The sequence below is a fragment of the Sorex fumeus genome, unplaced genomic scaffold (assembly GCF_029834395.1).
Source record: "Sorex fumeus unplaced genomic scaffold, SorFum_2.1 ptg000098l, whole genome shotgun sequence".
Classification (NCBI taxonomy): Eukaryota; Metazoa; Chordata; class Mammalia; order Eulipotyphla; family Soricidae; genus Sorex; species Sorex fumeus.
This window is the reverse complement of record NW_026606155.1, coordinates 1,178,915-1,195,228: the sequence shown is the minus strand read 5'-3', so window position 1 is coordinate 1,195,228 and position 16,314 is coordinate 1,178,915. Positions and strand designations below refer to the sequence as shown.

Here is a 16,314-nt window from a genome sequence, read left to right as displayed (position 1 = left end):
GTGCTGCACGAGCTTCAGTGGGAGGTGTCTGAGCCCTAGTCTCTCTGACACACTGACATCATGCAAGATCTTGCTCCTGTCGCTTCTCTTTTCAGTCCTACTTCCGCTCACATTGGGGCAATCAAAACCCCCGCATAGAGATCTCTTCCCAGCTCCTTCTTTTCCCCTTAGAGCTGGGAGACACACAGGAGTCCAGAGCAGTGTTTGCAGGCATCAAAACTAGTTTGTCATACTCCTTTCTATGGAAGGGTCCTTGCCTCTATCCCAACTTCCTAATAGGGTGACCTGGGTAGTCAGGATGGTGGCTGTGATCTATGTCCAGTTAAGGGGACTGGCTGCTGGATGGACAGGAAGAAGGCCTGGGACCATCACAGACTGAAATGCCCTCTGTACCCTGTTGCACAGACATGCTCAGAATTGCCTCTCTGTGACTGTCAACCATGTCCCAGGTTAGAAAACATACCCACCCAAGTCCTTACCATTGCACCCCCAACCCTCTTCTTGATCACGCCCCCCTCCATTTCTGAATGAAAGACACAATTCTCATACTCCTCATGTTATGCTTCACTACATGGACTTTATTTTCTTCACTCAGGGCATGTTAAGGACCAACGGTAGGCCACCTGGCCAGGCCTCTACTCATCAGTGGGGTTGAAGACTCGGGCCACCATTATCTCTGTTTCGTTCTTACAATCCATCACAAACAGAAAGAAGGGCCTGTTGACTTTCACAACTGTAGCTTCAATTGAGTCTCTTTCCTGGATGTCTCGCTTCTTCCTGTCCCTGGCCAAGTCCCTGGGAGTCATCGTGTTATTTTGGTTCATTTCTATTGAAGCTGCATGTGTGCCCTGGGATGGAAGCAAGAATATGTCAGATTTGGTCAAGCACTTTGTGTTAGGCTCAACTGACCCCACGTGGCCAAGGTTGGAGAAGCAGACCCTTCCATGGCTGAGGGTAGGTGAAGGGGAAGTTGGTTCCCAACTCACAAAATCCTCTAGGACCACAGCAATGGTGCAGAGGGTGGGGAACTTGCCTTACATGTGGCCCACCTGGATTTAATCCCCAACATTCTATATGGTGCCTGAGTCCACCAGAAGTGATCCCTGAATGGAGAGCCAGGAGTAAGCCCTGAGCACTGCTGGGTGCAGCTTAGTCCCAGGCCCTCTAAAGAAGAAGGAGAATAAAAACCCTTCAGAGTCCCTACAGTGGCTGCCACTAAAGGCCACTCTCCAGGAAGGTGTGACTCGTGGTTGGATCAGACTCTCCCAGGGCTTGACCGGCTGGCAACTTCAGGAGTTTGGGCATTGACAAGAAAGGAAAGGTTCATAGCACACACAGAAGTGCAGGGTCTGCCAGCTCAGGAGTAGAAGGCTATACAATTACTGAGGAGGCCCTTTGAGACACTTTATCAGATGGATGTAGCGAAAAAATGATAAGGGAGAGGGGGTGCTCAGTCTTCTCCACAGACCACTTTCCCTCTAAATGCGCTGTTCCTGTCTGAGTCTGTATGTCCGTCCCTTGGATCAGCAGGAAGCAAATGCTGGGAAGCAAGAGGACATGTGGGGATGGGGCAGCTCCCACACTCAACGCGAATGCCCTGGCCCGAGGCCTCTGTTCAGCCTAAAGGAAGGAGAGTTTACATCCCCCAGGGTGGTGTCTGGTGTCTGGTTCCTACCTTGGGAATTCCATCCCTGCCCCTGAGCCAGCTCTTTCCCCCTCTCAGTCCCTTCTCCCCAGTTCCATGGCTGAGTTGGGGGAGAAACTCAGAAGTGGGGGTGAGGAAGGTGGTAAATGATGGCTATGCAGGCCCTGGGCTCGGGGTTTCAGAACAGCCCCAGGAGCTGCGAGAGGATTAATCAGCAGGCAGCCCCATATACCCTCTGGAGAGGAAACTTCATCTGTACCCCAGGGCAGCTGGAACTCTGAGTGAGCTCTCTGCACCCAGGCCCTCTTCCTCTGCCCTTCCTATCTCCCCCAACCTTCTCTCTCACACAGACACCTTCTGTCTCACACCTTCTTAGGCTTCCTCCAAAACCTCATGTTCTTTCCCACCTCATGATACACTTATGGCTCCCCTTGGCCTGAACATTCATTCCCCAGAGATGCTCTCTTGGAGTGTGTATCCCCAGAAACGCACTCACCAGCCCTTTCTTTCTCTTCACACAAACTCTGAGTAAGGTCATCCCACCCCAAGGCCTTGCCTGGCCTGAGACATCCCATACCATCGTAATCACTGTTCATGTTTCTCTGCTTTATTTTCTTTCCAGAACCTAAGCCAGGTTGATAAGAACTGTCTTTGTTGTCATGTTCTTTACCTTCCCCTGTCATATTTAAGGAATTTCTGAGAGGAAGATTTTGGCTTTCTCATAGACATCTTCCCAATGGGGCAATACTATAGTGGGTAGGGTGCTTGCCTTGCAGGTGGGCCTAATTTGATCTCCAGCATCCCATATGGTCCCCTGAGGGCACCAGGAATGATCCCTGAGCACAGAGCTAGGAGTAAACCCCGAGTAGGGCTGGATATAATCCCAAAACAACAATAACAACAAACCCATGTTTCAAGCACCTTCAAAAGAATCTGATGCAAATACATTAAAAGGAATGCATGACTAAAAAAACCCCAAAAGTCAATGGATTAGGACATATGGGAGTTATAAGTGCTGTTTTTTATAGTGACTTTCGATCAAGACTTCTGTAGGTTAGACACTCACCTCAAAATACACTGGGAAAACATCTTTTGTGATGTAGGAGAAGTTTGCTGTTGTAGAAAACATATCTTTGATGCCCAGTTTGGGAAGCAGATGTCTAAGATTGATCTTGTAGGAGACCTTGAACTTGGGAATCATTAAGCTCACCAGTCTGTGAAGAGTGAAAACCACAAGGAAGCTGTCAGACAGGCCCTTCTCCTTGGGCCGAGGACACCTTGCTCAGGACTAATGTTCTTTCTCCAAGAGAAAGACAAAGGGCAGGAATTGATATTAGAACTTGGTTGGGAAGGAAGGAAAGGCGGTAAAGTATGAGCTGCAATTTTTGAATTTCTAAACAAACCATTGGCTCACAATGCATTATATACTCACATAATTCTCTCCTTTTGGTCTTGTTACCCAAAGATAAGGATGAGAACTGGGAATCCATCCCTGAGTCCAACTGACCCACCTTTTACAAGAGGAAAGTTTATTTGGGCAAGACCCTAAACATGGTAAGGGAGACTGAGGTGTGAGGTCATCGGACTCGAGGAGATGTCAAAGGAGTTGACTGTCCTTTCCCTCTCTGGAGAGAGGAGTACCAGTCCAAAAGGGTGGGGAGAGGTGGGGCTGCAGGGACAGCTCCTCTTTCTGCTATCAACTCTCCTGGTGCCAGAGTGAAATGTAGTATGTCATGTAGTGTCAGAATGCATTGCTATTCATCCGGCCCACTAACCAATGCCTTTTCGCCTGCGACAGTGTGGGGTTGAGCTTCTGATTGGGCTGTGACCAGCTCACTTGGATTGATTCTTCATTGGTTCCTCCCCTCTGCCCAGGGAAGAACTTCTTGGGAGGTACTTTCACTCTGGGTCAGATTTCACTCTGCTGGGTGCCTCACACAAGGCAGAGACGGACTGGATCATGTTTCTGCTGCTATGAGATGTGGGAAGACACCTTTGGGATATTTCTTCCCTATTTAAACATTTATTCCCTGAAGACTCTTCCAACCCCTGCCCACTGCCAATATCAGAGAGCCACTGAAGACTATGTCTCTGCTATGTAATGTGTCTACATTTGATTGGATCTTCACGAAAACCACAGTGAAGCTGAACCAATCCATCACTTTCCTCCAGGAATCAGTGACCGGAACTGAAAGTTACTAAGTTAAGTCTGGCATGGAGCATTTGGTTGAGAGCAAGGAAGTCCTACCTGTCAATCCTGGTCTCAGCTACGGTCCACGTTGGTTTCCACTTGACATTTATTTTCCTTATTAGGATCCTTCCCTAACCATCATAACTCACTAAGATCTCTATAATTAAAATCCATAATTATTGCTCTATCACTGGATTCTCTATTTTATCACCTATTTATTTTCTCCATAATTTTTATTGTAATTTGGAATGAGATGTTCGTGATTTGGCCTTATGCTTCTCCCTCCATTGTGAAAATTCTATAATTTAAGAGGTGAGCTTGGCTAACCAAGTAGTTTCTGACCTAGGACACGTGTTCAGGAATTTGTGCAGGGGAGTGGTTCACGTGTAAAAGTGGTAGAATCTAATTTGATCCACTAGAAAAATAGAAGAAAGGATGAAGTTTTTTCTAATAGATTAGAAGGAAGGACAAATGATCATAAGAGAGTGGCATGAATCCCTGGGGTGGTGTTGGCCCTTTTCTGATTTCTCTTAGGACTCAACTGGGTTTATTTCCTTGGGGTTCATGGAGTACCACTCTCTGTTTCCAGCATATTCCTCTCTTTACTATCTGAAGTTTGCACTCAATAGCTTTTTGATCCCATACTTCTAACCTAAGAACCATCATTAGGAGAGGGTAAGGCACTTCTGGTTGGTGATCCATTGCAGGCCGCCATTATTGGCATGCCCTTTGCTTCCTATAAACATAATCGAAAATATACAGATGTTCAGGTAGGTCCCCCACAAATAAGACATACAGAAGTGATATCTGAGCAAAACTTCAGTGACTGTCCCTCTAGATACCATACCTTGTGTCCCTGTGGTGGGAAAGTCTATCTCGCTTAAAATCCATCCTACTTTGAGTAGCAGAGAATTCCCCTTCATCTGGGAGCACGAGAACTAGAGACAGATGCTCATTATAAGGCAACTCAACCGTTGTGGCCAACAGCTCATCCCATCTGCTGTAAATCATTCGATCTGTCTTCATCATCATCTCCACATGCACGCTCTTGAACTTGTTCACAAAGAAGGTCTCTTTCTGCGTGATGTCAGTGTGGAAATTTCCATTACAACTGCCTGGGGGAATCAGTAAGGAGAAAGTGCAAGTAGAATCTGAGAAAACATTCTCCTCATGCCTTTGTCTTGTTAACCTGGAGGTTCTCAACACCAGAAGAAAGTAAATACTATACAATAAGACCCCGACAGTCTTGCCTATCTAAAAATGCAAAATCCAGGAACTTTTCTGTTCCCTGGCTTTTCTCACAGCCCCCTAAGGAGTGATGTGAACAAAGTCCAAGGCAAATTCCCCTGGAGCATCAAAGAAGCCGTGCAGTAATGTCTGCTTTGGAACCCTGGTTCCAAAGAGCGATGAGAGACCTCCTATAGCCTCAGAAAGTGTCGGGAGCATTGCTTTCTGGAAATTTTTCCTACTTATCGTGCAAAGAACAGCCAACCTTTACATCCTGGCAGAACACTGGGTACGCCATGATCGGATGCCCTCCATTTATTCATCCCAAACCTAATGTCTCTCTAGTATCAGCAACATGCCAGCATTCTGAAGAAGCAAGCACTGATTTAACCTTAGAAAATGAACAGATTTGCTGAAGTGCATGCCTCTAACAAAAGATTTTCTTTTCCTTATTTTTTTCAACCTGTGAGTCACTTCATTTTACTTAAGTTAAAAGATTATCTTAAATGTAAAAAAAAAAGACATGATTTGGAAAACTTGGAAGGAGGAAAACAAGCTACACCTCAGAACATATCTAAAGAAAATGGCAAAGTCTAGGCTACATTGATCTATAGGTAATTACAAACGCATACCTTCTTTCTGAAACTCATTGAGGAAATGCGGAGATGAAGAAGATCCAAAATGGGAACTATTGCAAAAATTTCTGTGTCTGAAGAAAATGTAATTTACAAGCAACATGAATGTTTTAGGGTCCACAGGGGTGATTATGTCGTGGAATCTCTCCTTGATTTTTTCAGGCACAACCTCCTTCATGTCCACTGTGGCCTTTCCTGTGTCTTGGAAGTCAATTTTGTGGACCTTTGCATTATAGGTATACATGTCCTTCATAAATGCTGGCTCGATTGTCCTGTGGCTGTTGATAAAGAGGAAGTTTCTGTGTCTCAGAAATTTCTTTTTCTGCATCCCATTCAGCTTCTGGAGGACACCCAGGAGGAACTTCTCTACAATGTCAGGGTCTGCAACTTTGAGATCATAGCCGAGGGCATCCAACAGGTTGAAGAATGTGTTGGATCTGGTCCCCCTGGCAATCAAGATCAGAGCAGTGGAGATGCTTATGGGGGAGAAGACAAAATTACTTTCTGGGTTCTCTTCTAACATAATCCTCAACATTTCCTGAGAAAACACCTCGTGGAAATGGGTCAGGTCAGCACTCATGGGCAAGATTGAGGAGTTGCTGGAGTTGGGCCCTGCATGCTGTTCACAGGGCATGGGATGGAAGAGGCCAAGGAGGATGAAGGCCAGAGAGAGTGGCGCCATTTTCCTGGAAGACATTGCTGCAACACAGAGAGATATTATTGTGGGTAAGAGATGCATGGGTGAAAATGACAGAATCATGCTCTGGAAGCTGAACTTCTTTAAATAAAACCATTAAAGTATGGGTGCCACCACCTGCCAAGCGGGACACCTATGGGTCCTTCATGGGAGCTGGAGGATACAAAAAAAAGCCTGATGAACACAAGATCAACTTCAGACAGGGATCTGGAATGTGATGGAGGAGAGGACCAATTCATGTGGGGCAAGTGGGGTACTTATTCCTATGATTTTCTCAGACTTCAATGAGAAGTTCTACACTGAGGTTTATCTTCGATTCCTTTCACACCCTTTTTATATGGGGCTTATGAAAAAGTCCTGACAGGTATGGAAAGGGAAGAACCAAGAAGAAACATGGGGGTGATACAATAGCTCAGTGAAGGGTGTGAATCTCATGTGAGAGATTGGGGTTTGATATACAGCACCGCATGGTCTTCTGAGGACCACCTTGAGCACCGAGCTAAGAGTGGCCCCCAAGCAGTACCAGGTTTGATCACAAAACAAAACAAAGAGATCTGACTAGATCTCTATAGGGAGAGAGATCTATTGCAAAAATGGGAACTATTTTATCTCTCTATAGGGAGATCTGGTCAGAAACACCTGTGTACAGCTCTCGGAAGTAATCAATAGGGAACAGTGGTACTGAGGCCGTTGGAGGGGGTGCCTAGGCAGAAGGGAGAAAAGACCTTTCTTCGCATCCAAGGAATACCAGGTGTTGGGGAGCTGAGAAGACCTATCATTCCTGCTTCCTGCCAACTAGGGTCTTGGTCCTGAGAGGTCAGGCCTTCCTTACATTGACCACCACCTCCACCATGCTCACCTGAGCACTGAGCATCTTCAGGTACAATCCCTACTGCAATCCAGAATTGCAGAGTACAATCCCTACAGCCTCCTCCTGCTTCTCTGAAAGGTTCTTCTAGCCCCTTCTATACTGCCACATTTGTCTACCTCATCTGAGCTGGTGAAATGGGCAGAAAGAGGGTGGAAGAACATTGTGGTTGAGGAATCAGTGACTGGAAGTGAGCCAGTGCGGTAGGGTAGGGGAAGTGCCCATAGGAATAAGAAGAACCATGGGGTGGTGGATGGGAGGAGCATAGGGTGGAGGATGGGAGGGGTATGTGATGGTTGATGGGAGGGACATGGGAGTGTTGATGGAAGGAACATAGTGTAATGGATAGGAGGGGCATGTTAGGCAGGAAATGCGAGGGGAGCAGGGAGTAGGGATTGGAGGGGATTGGGCTCGGAATGGGAAGAGCATGGGATAGAAAGAGGGAGGGGCAATGGGGTAAGGTACGAGAGAGGGTCAGGGGCAGGGACTGGGAGGCCAGCATCTTCCCTACAACAGATATGGCTGAAAGCAGGTCGAAGAGCAGTGAGGTATGAGCTGGGGAACCAGCCCACCCAGTAGAGCACATGTACTGTGCAGGTAAGGCTGAGGTGGATCCCTGCTATAGCAGATACTACCTGCCCCCACTCCCTAGCAGTGCCAGGTGGGACCATAGAAGCCCCTGAGCACTGAGCATCTTCAGGTACAATCCCTACTGCAAGAAAAGCAAAAACACAGCAATTCAGAAGACCCCTAGTCTTCCCCAGAGGAGAAAGGTGACTTACCTTTCCAAGGAGCTGCTGCTGCCTTTGGTTCAGTGCCTCTGCTGGGGTCTTATTTATACTCCCACTAGACTCATGAGGCAGACAAATATGAGTTAATATTAACTTGGCCAATAGTCACATTCAAATATTGCCCCAAGCCAATAGCAGCCAAGTCATTCCTTACGTTATTTCCCCTATGCCTCCATCTCCAGCCAAACAACAAGCAACCCCCAACTGTGGCTGGTGGCTCACACTCAGCTTCATCTCACCACACATGCAGTTCCTCCTAAGAGCCATGCCTGGGCCATGTTTCCAGGAAACTGAATGTATGAGGCCTGTGCCCTACTCTATGGTTGCCCCATAACCTAAAGGTTCTTCATTGAGAGGGAAAGTTATGCTACAAAAAGGATGAGGTGGGTGTGGGGGTGCCATTAGGGCCAGCAGACTGGGAAAGTGAAGATTTAGGAATCTGAGACCACTGGGGGAGGTAAGCACCATTCCTCCAAATTGTGCACACCCATCAAGGAAGTCTGGACTGAAATTTGAGTGACCAGGGTGCTGTAAGGGGCTCTAGGGGAGGGTCAAGGCCATGCGAGTGCAGTTTTTCCAGGTCCATAAGGATTTGCTTCCAGCAGTATGGTGTAAAGTAATTGATTGATCTCCTGATACTAACTGATGTCCTAGACAAAAGTATACAACAAAACTATTTCAGCCTCTGAAAGCCACCCAAGGCTTAAGATGAAGACAGAACCATTCATTCCTGAAACAACTTGAACATGCTGATCATAGAATGAGACTGGGACATCTTTGCCAGGGCTGCTCTCACCCACTTCTGCTCTGCCCACAGCAGGTTGTGGCCACCAGAGCCAATTCACTGAATTTGGAGGATTGCTGTTGAGAATGAAGATTTAACAGGAAGTGAAGAGTGTGTGTGCATGTGTACATGTGCATTCTTGTATCTGGGGGCAGGGATTCTCCTCAGCTGAAGCTGTGTGCACGGAAGTAAAGGACCAGAGGGTACACAGGGATTAAACAGAAGATGTGGTTGTTAAGGGGTGAGATTGGGTCTTTTCTCATTCCCAGTTCAATGGAAGCCAAGACTAGAGAGGGTCTGAGCCTGCAGCCCAACTGGATGGCAGAGACACAAGAGGAAAGTGAGGAATAAAATGTAGGGAGCACTTGAGGGGTTTCATTGGGTACATCAGCAGAAAAGAAAAGCTTTATTAGTCAGAACAATTTCAAAACAATCTGTGGTTGAATAGTGGGAACACAGGCCACGTCCAGATTAAAAATAAAATGAAGAAAGAACATTTAAAAGGCATACAGCTTGCGAAATGAGAGATGTGACTCCAAATTCCCAAACAACCACTGTGAGCAGACAACATGTAGCACTTACAGGAAAGAGTCGTCAGGTTGTGCACAATAGCAAGGGCTGCCTGAAAGATGGCTTCAAAACACATGGCTAATGTTCAAGTCAACATCAAGTGAAAACTAAAATGATGGGAAAACACGTTCATGCCACCACAGCAGGCATTGCTCCGCTGAACTCAGACAAAACATAATAGACTTTAAACATGACCCTTATCAGAGGCAGATTTTTAAGTTTGATTATTATTAAAGTTTTGGTCTCACAATTTCAGTATTTTTTTTTAAAATTTTATTAGTGAAACATCATGATGTTAACACTGGTGGCAGGATCCGTGATGGAATATTTTATGTCTAAAACCCAACTATAAACAACTATATAAATCATGGTGCTTTAATAAAATAAAATTTGGGTAAATTGATGATTAAGTTCTGAGTTTATAATATCCAGCATGCTGACTATACCAATTAATACTGTATGGTATAGCAGAAACATTATGAGAGTAGATTTTTTTTCTCCAAGCACATAAAAATATCAAGTTTATGAAATGATAAATCTGTTAATACTTGATTGTGGTAATAATTTCATAATATGTATATATGTGCATGCATATATATATACATGGTACTGTATCTTTTAAAAATCACATTGAAAAACTTACATATATAAAATTCTTATTTGTCAATTATATCTAAATAAAACTGGGTGAAATTTAAAAAAAAACAGAGACAGAGGGGCTTCTCATGATAATAACAAGATCACCGTATCAGGAAGAGGAAATGTGTAAATGTCAGCCTCAGACTCCCACAATGAATGAAGCAAAAAGGCTCAGAATTGAAAGGAGAAAAAGAGGCTTCAATAAAAAAAATAGAAAAATAAATAAAGTGGGGGATGAAAAACTATTAGACTTTTAGAAGAAAACATAGGGGAGCTGGAAAGTGAGTACAGGAAGTCAGGCTCTTGCTTTGCAAGTGGTTACTTGGCCATGATTCTAATTCAATCCCCAGGATCACATGTGGAGACCTGAGCACCACCAGGAGTGACCCTTGAACACAGAACCAGGAATAAGTTCTGGGTACAGCTGGATGTGTCCCTCCGTCAAACAAACGAACAAATAAAAAAAACATAGAGGCCATCTTAATGAAGCTGGGTTAGGGAAATCGTAAATGTGATTTGTGTAAAGGAAAGGGGTACGGAGAGGATATGTTCAGGATGTGGAGGTGACAGAACAAATCACAGAGAATTTTTCTTATGCCTTAGGCCAGTCAAGGGCCTTGGCTGATTGAATTTGAGAATCACTGTGGACCCCACATCCTTGGTATCCCCTGCTTCCTTCCCTTCTTTGCCTGTGCACCATTGTACTTTTAGGGGACAATAGGAAAATCACTCCCTTCTTAATTTCACAGGACACAAGATCTCAGTTTCAGGAGCTAAACTTAAGAAATGGCACCTGAGAACCTCTCCTGGACCCAGCTTCAATGGCCAAGTCCTAGACATTAAGATGAAGATGGGATAAGATGAAAGAGACTCTCATGAATAAGCTGCCCTGTGTCTCCTTTAGGAAAGCAGAAGTTATTTGCCTTTGATATTTTTTACCAGAAGGTGGACTGTAGGATTTAAAGAAACCTACCTTGGAAGGTGACAGTGATGATGGGATTAGTGTTGGAATATTGAATGCCTCTAACAAATCATCACGAACAACTTTGTGAACCAGTGTTTAAATAAATTGTGTGTATGTTGGGGGGGGGGGGTGAAGGTGGAAGGTACCAATGCTTTCCTCTTACCAGATGATAGAACAAATCCTAAAATATATAGGGATGTAGAAGTCTTTTTTTGCTTTTCTGGTTCCCCAAATATTTTATGTCTTTATTCTGTAAGTTTTAGTTCTTCTATTTTTTAAAATTTTTATTAGTGAGACACCATGAGGTACAGTTGTAGACTTACAAATTTTTGTGCTTGGGTTTCAATTATACAATGATCAAATACCCATCCCTCCACCAGTGCCCATTTCCCACCACCACGGATCCCAGTATCCCTCCCACCCCCCATCCCCCCCGTCCTACCCTGCCTTTGTGGCAGGGCATTCCCTTTTGTTCTATCTCTCCTCTTGGGTGTTGTGGTTTGGGATGCAGAAGTCTTGAGCATCATCTTCCACATGCAGTCATGACATTTGCAGAAGACTCACATCTTTTAGGCAGAGCATACGTGTTTATCAGAAGCACATGCAAAATAGTATTCAGAGTAGATCATATGCTGCTCCATATAACAAGCCTAAAATCAATCTTTAAAGATGTAAGTGATCAGAATCATGTTGTCTCACTATGATACTTCTGCAACTGAAAAAATATCTGTAAGAGAGACAGCTGCAATTAAAATAACCCAGAGTTATTGTACAGAGTAAGAGAAATCTGTTGTTAGAATAATCCAGAGTTATTGTATGCCCTATAGTTTCACAGGACCTCACAGGGCAAACACAGAAATAAAATTCAGCCTATCAAAACTTGGGGCAGTCTCTAAAGCAACAGCTAAAGGAATTGTTTAAGATGTACACATCTCTGTCAGAAGGAAGGTACAAGATACTTGGCTAAGGATTTGTCTTCTTAACAAATGATGCTGAGATAGCCACACCCACCTCCCACAGATGCCACTATGCCATCTCACCCGCCGGGCCTGATCTTCAGATTCACCAACTAAATCTCTAAGAAGATGCAAGTCAAGCTGCTGAATTTCATGGACACGTGGGTCTCCCAGTTGAAAACTCTGGGGCCCCATAGGGAGGTGGGTGGATGAGTCCCTGCCCTGCCAAAGCCCCAGCAGCTGCTTCCACAACCCATAGCTTCCACTATGCCAGTAGTCTAATTCCTTGGCTTCACTAAGAATCTCTGCAGACTCATCCAGTCCTACAGATCTTGGACTGCGGGGCAACATATGCAGCCACACCACACTTCCAAATCCGAAGCACTGAAACTCAGTAAGAGCACTGCCAACCAGATCAGAAAGAAATACAGAAACCAACTACATGCAAACAAACACAATAACACAGACGGCTCAACCAGCTATGAAAGGTTTAGTAAATCCTCAAAGACTTAACAACCGTGAGGTGAGATATGACAATTTTCACAAATTTTCTTTTACAGAAGTATTTTTGATAATTTTTTCAGCCATTTGGTTGCAACGAGAAATATAAAATAAATTACTACATTCCTGCTAAGGGGACAGCTGGAGGGTGGTTGGGAAATTGGGGACAATGGTGGAGGGAAGATCACTCAGGTGATGGGTTTGGGGCTGAAACATCAAAAAACCATAGCAATTGTATTGTGAGCAATTTTGTAAGCCACGGTATTTAAATAAAGTAAAAAGAGGAAAGTCTTTTCAAAATAAAAATGTTTATTTTTATTTTGTTTCTTCAGTAAAGGAAAATGTTTAAAAATACCAAAACAAATGATGCTAAGAACATTAAATACCACTATTCAAAACTAAAATCAAATCAGTCATATTCTAACCTCTTTATAGATACCAAGTTCAATTCAAGAACTGTCCATTGAAAGTTAAGTATAAAAATTAAAGCACTTTCAAAGAGGAAAAATCCTCATGGTCTTCATTTCAGCAATCTTCTTAGACCTGACATCAAAAGCATGAATCATATGGAAAAAAAAGATAAACTGAATTTTATTAAAATTTAAAAATTTTAGGGGCCAGAGTAATAGTATAGTGGGTAGGGATTTTGCCTTGCATATGATTTAATCCGGGTTCAGTCCCTGGCACCCCATAGGGTTTCCTAAGCCTGCAAGAGTCATCTCTAAGTACAGAGCAAGAAGTAAGCCCTGAGCACCAAAGGATGTGGCCCAAACCCACCCCAAATGAAAACCTTAGTGGTCCAAAACATAATTAAGAAAATACAACACCAAACCACAAACTGAAAGAAAGTGCTTACATTCAGATATAAAAGCATGTATCTGGAAAGTCATTTATGATCTGAATGCAGAAATAACTCGTGATCCAATAATACAAAGGCAAACAACAGAATTTAATAATTGGAAACAGAAGAACTGAAGAGATAGTTCAGAGGGCTGGAACATTTTACCCTATGCCTGAGACGCTGGGTTTAATCCCCAACATCATCTGGTCCCATGATTTTGAATCCCTGAGCACTGAGCACTGCTCAGGGGAGACACCCTCCCCTAATCGAAAAAAAAAATTTGCTGGCGAGGTGGCTTGTAGAAAGAGCTCATAGCTTGCCTGTCTTAGACCCTGGGTTCAATCTTCAGCACCATAGAAAAGATTCTAGTAGACATGTCACCAAAACCAGGAAGATAGCTCACAGGGCTACAGGGTGTGGAGGTCAATCCCACGCACTTCATTGCCTGCCTTGAGCATGACTGAACTGGCCTTGGTTGGTCCTCAGCTCCACAGCACCCAAACAGCATCACCTCTCTGGGACTGAGCATTGACTGTCCAGCCTGGCTGGCTGACAGGTGCCTGGACCCCTGGACATTGTTCGGGAGAAACCCCCCACTCCCAAAAAGAAAAGTCGTGTGTAGCTGATAGATACACTGAAATGTGCTTAGCAGCATCAGCCATTGGGGTCGTCCTGAAACTGAGAAAACGCTCTGCATCCACCAGAATGGCTGTCAGGGTGGTGCAGAGCTGACACTTCCCCTCTTCAAAGTCCCTTTCCAGCCTCCGTGATGAGCGTCTGTCACCCCCACCACCCTGTCCTCCACTGCTCTGTTATCAGTCTCTCCAGTGTGCATGTGCCCCTTTGTGGGCACCATCTATGCCCACCCATGATGACCTCCCTGGTGGGCACACATTGGGAGTTCAAAGTTCCAGAAACAAATAAACAAGCACCCGGGATCCTTACAGGGACCTGCCCCCTTCTCCACACATCCTCCTTCCAGGAGGCTCTTTCCACTGGGCCAGCTCATCCACTAGGGCATTTCAGCTTTGCTTGGGGATTCAGGGTCAAATAGAGAAAGGAAGCAGGGTGGGGGGCAGTACTGTCCCGTCCCTCGTCTGCATGAACCACTCATGCACTTGCCCCTATGCTGAGTGCCCATATGCTGGCCCTGTGTGTGCATGCCCTTCTGCTCTTCTCTGAGCCCTCACTACAGTCACACATGGTAGGGAGACTCACAGCTGTCTCAGTTGCAGCTGTGTGAATCCAGGTCCATAGAGGGCTGAGGGCAGAACTGGGATTACCCCCATGGACCTGATGCCACGCTGAGCCCCTAACCCAGAGCTTTGGTGATCTGGTCCTGGCAACCTGGCGGAAGTGTTGAACCAGAAGAGCCTGTTTTCATGGATCAAAACTTCTCTAAACATCTGTTGTGGGCCGGGAGATAGCTCAGGGCTTGTGTGTTGTGTGCACAGGCCCCATGTTCCATCCCTGGCACTTCCTGGCCCCCTGCACACAATTAGGCATAGTCCCAAAGGCCTCCAGCAAGGCTGAACCTGAGAGCTCCCTTCCTGGAACCCAATCAGCCAGGTGGTCAATTATTCCCCCACAGTGGTCCCTGGGCCCACCTGAGCACTCAGTCCCCCAAATAAATAAATAAAATAAAAAATCTTCCATTTTTTTGTCTTGTTATGATGTCACACATGAATGTCCTCAGGGTTTACTTCTGGCTTTGTGCTTAGTTATAACTCTTGGCATCAAAGGGGGGCCACCTGGGGGACCATTAGGGGTGCTGAGATTGAGCCTGGGTCAGCTGCATGCAAAGCAAGACCCGCTATACAAATAGAAAACCCTTAAATGCCTCCTCTCGTCTTCAATGTTTCATCCTTAACTTATCTGTTCTACATTCTCTATCCTGGAAAGATGTGAGTTTTTATTTCAACGAACCAAGATGCATTGCAATGTTTTTTGTGTAAGTTGGGTTGGGTGAGTTGTCCAGGAGGGACCATGGGTGTCAGAGGTGGGTTGCCCACCGGTCTGGAGCAGGGAAGCTCCTTTAGAGAACAGAGCTATACTTTGGGTGGAGGCAGGAGGCTTGGGGGGCTGAGGATGAGCAGACCTGGCTTGAATGGCTGCCTGCCTTAGCTCACAGCTGGGAAATGAGCTAGAAGGAACCGCCTTTGTTTTCCAGCGTCTGATACAGATTCATAACAGTGCTGGGACCCAGCACCCACAACTTGCAGGGCATCGCCCTGGAAGCTGTGTGTACACGTTCCTGCCCAGCAGCCAGTGACGCAGAAGCTGGGAGGTTTGGAGGAGCGCCCAGCCCAGAAGCTCCTGGCCACGTTTCAGGATGGGGCAACTGAATTTCCGGGCACTGCCCGTTGTAGCCCCTGGGCCTCTGCTCAGCACCTCTCCCTGAGCCCTGTGTAATGACACCCATGCCATGTCCTCAGAAGAGCCAGTGTGGGTATCCTGGCACTCAAGTAGACAGGGTGCGGGTGGAGACTCTAGTTGGGAAGACTGTGCTCAGGGACTTTCCAAGGTTGTGCCCCGGGGAGGGTTTGCCTCCCTACCTACCGCTTCCCTTTCCTACCTAGATACTGAGTAGAGGTGTAAGTTGAGGGGACTTTCCTCTGCCCTTGGAAGTCCCCCTCGCCCTCAGTGATTAACATGGGACAAATGAGCTCTTTGTGGTACCCTGGTCTCGGCACATCTGAATCTCATTAGTGGCTCACAGCTCATGTGTCTCCACCGTATGACCCGTGAACAATGCTATAAATATCCTAATGGGTCTTGGCATTAAGAAACTAGGTCCCTACTCCTGGCATAGGATAATAATGATGGATTTATGCTGATGACTAAACAACAAATAATGGTATAATTTTCGGCAAGAGTATCATAACCAGGATTCAAAGAACAGCTATATAGCACCAAATTTCTCTAAACTACTGGCATTGTGTTAGAATGGATCTAGAGTGTTATATGCACAGAATTTGTCACAGCCCCTGTATCAGCCACTCAGG

The 16,314-nt window shown here is 45.5% G+C and overlaps 1 protein-coding gene across 1 annotated transcript; it reads right to left on the bottom strand.

Annotated features, from left to right (window-relative positions):
* Positions 1-566: 566 nt before the first annotated feature.
* LOC130041945 (uteroferrin-associated basic protein 2-like) lies at positions 567-8,059 on the bottom strand. Its single transcript, XM_056134242.1, has 5 exons — positions 8,046-8,059; positions 5,696-6,397; positions 4,684-4,951; positions 2,712-2,859; positions 567-848 (listed from the first exon to the last, which is right to left on the bottom strand). Exons 2-5 carry the CDS (start codon positions 6,393-6,395, stop codon positions 636-638), a joined length of 1,329 nt encoding a protein of 442 aa, XP_055990217.1. The 5' UTR covers positions 6,396-6,397; positions 8,046-8,059; the 3' UTR covers positions 567-635.
* Between the last annotated feature and the right edge of the window lie 8,255 nt (positions 8,060-16,314).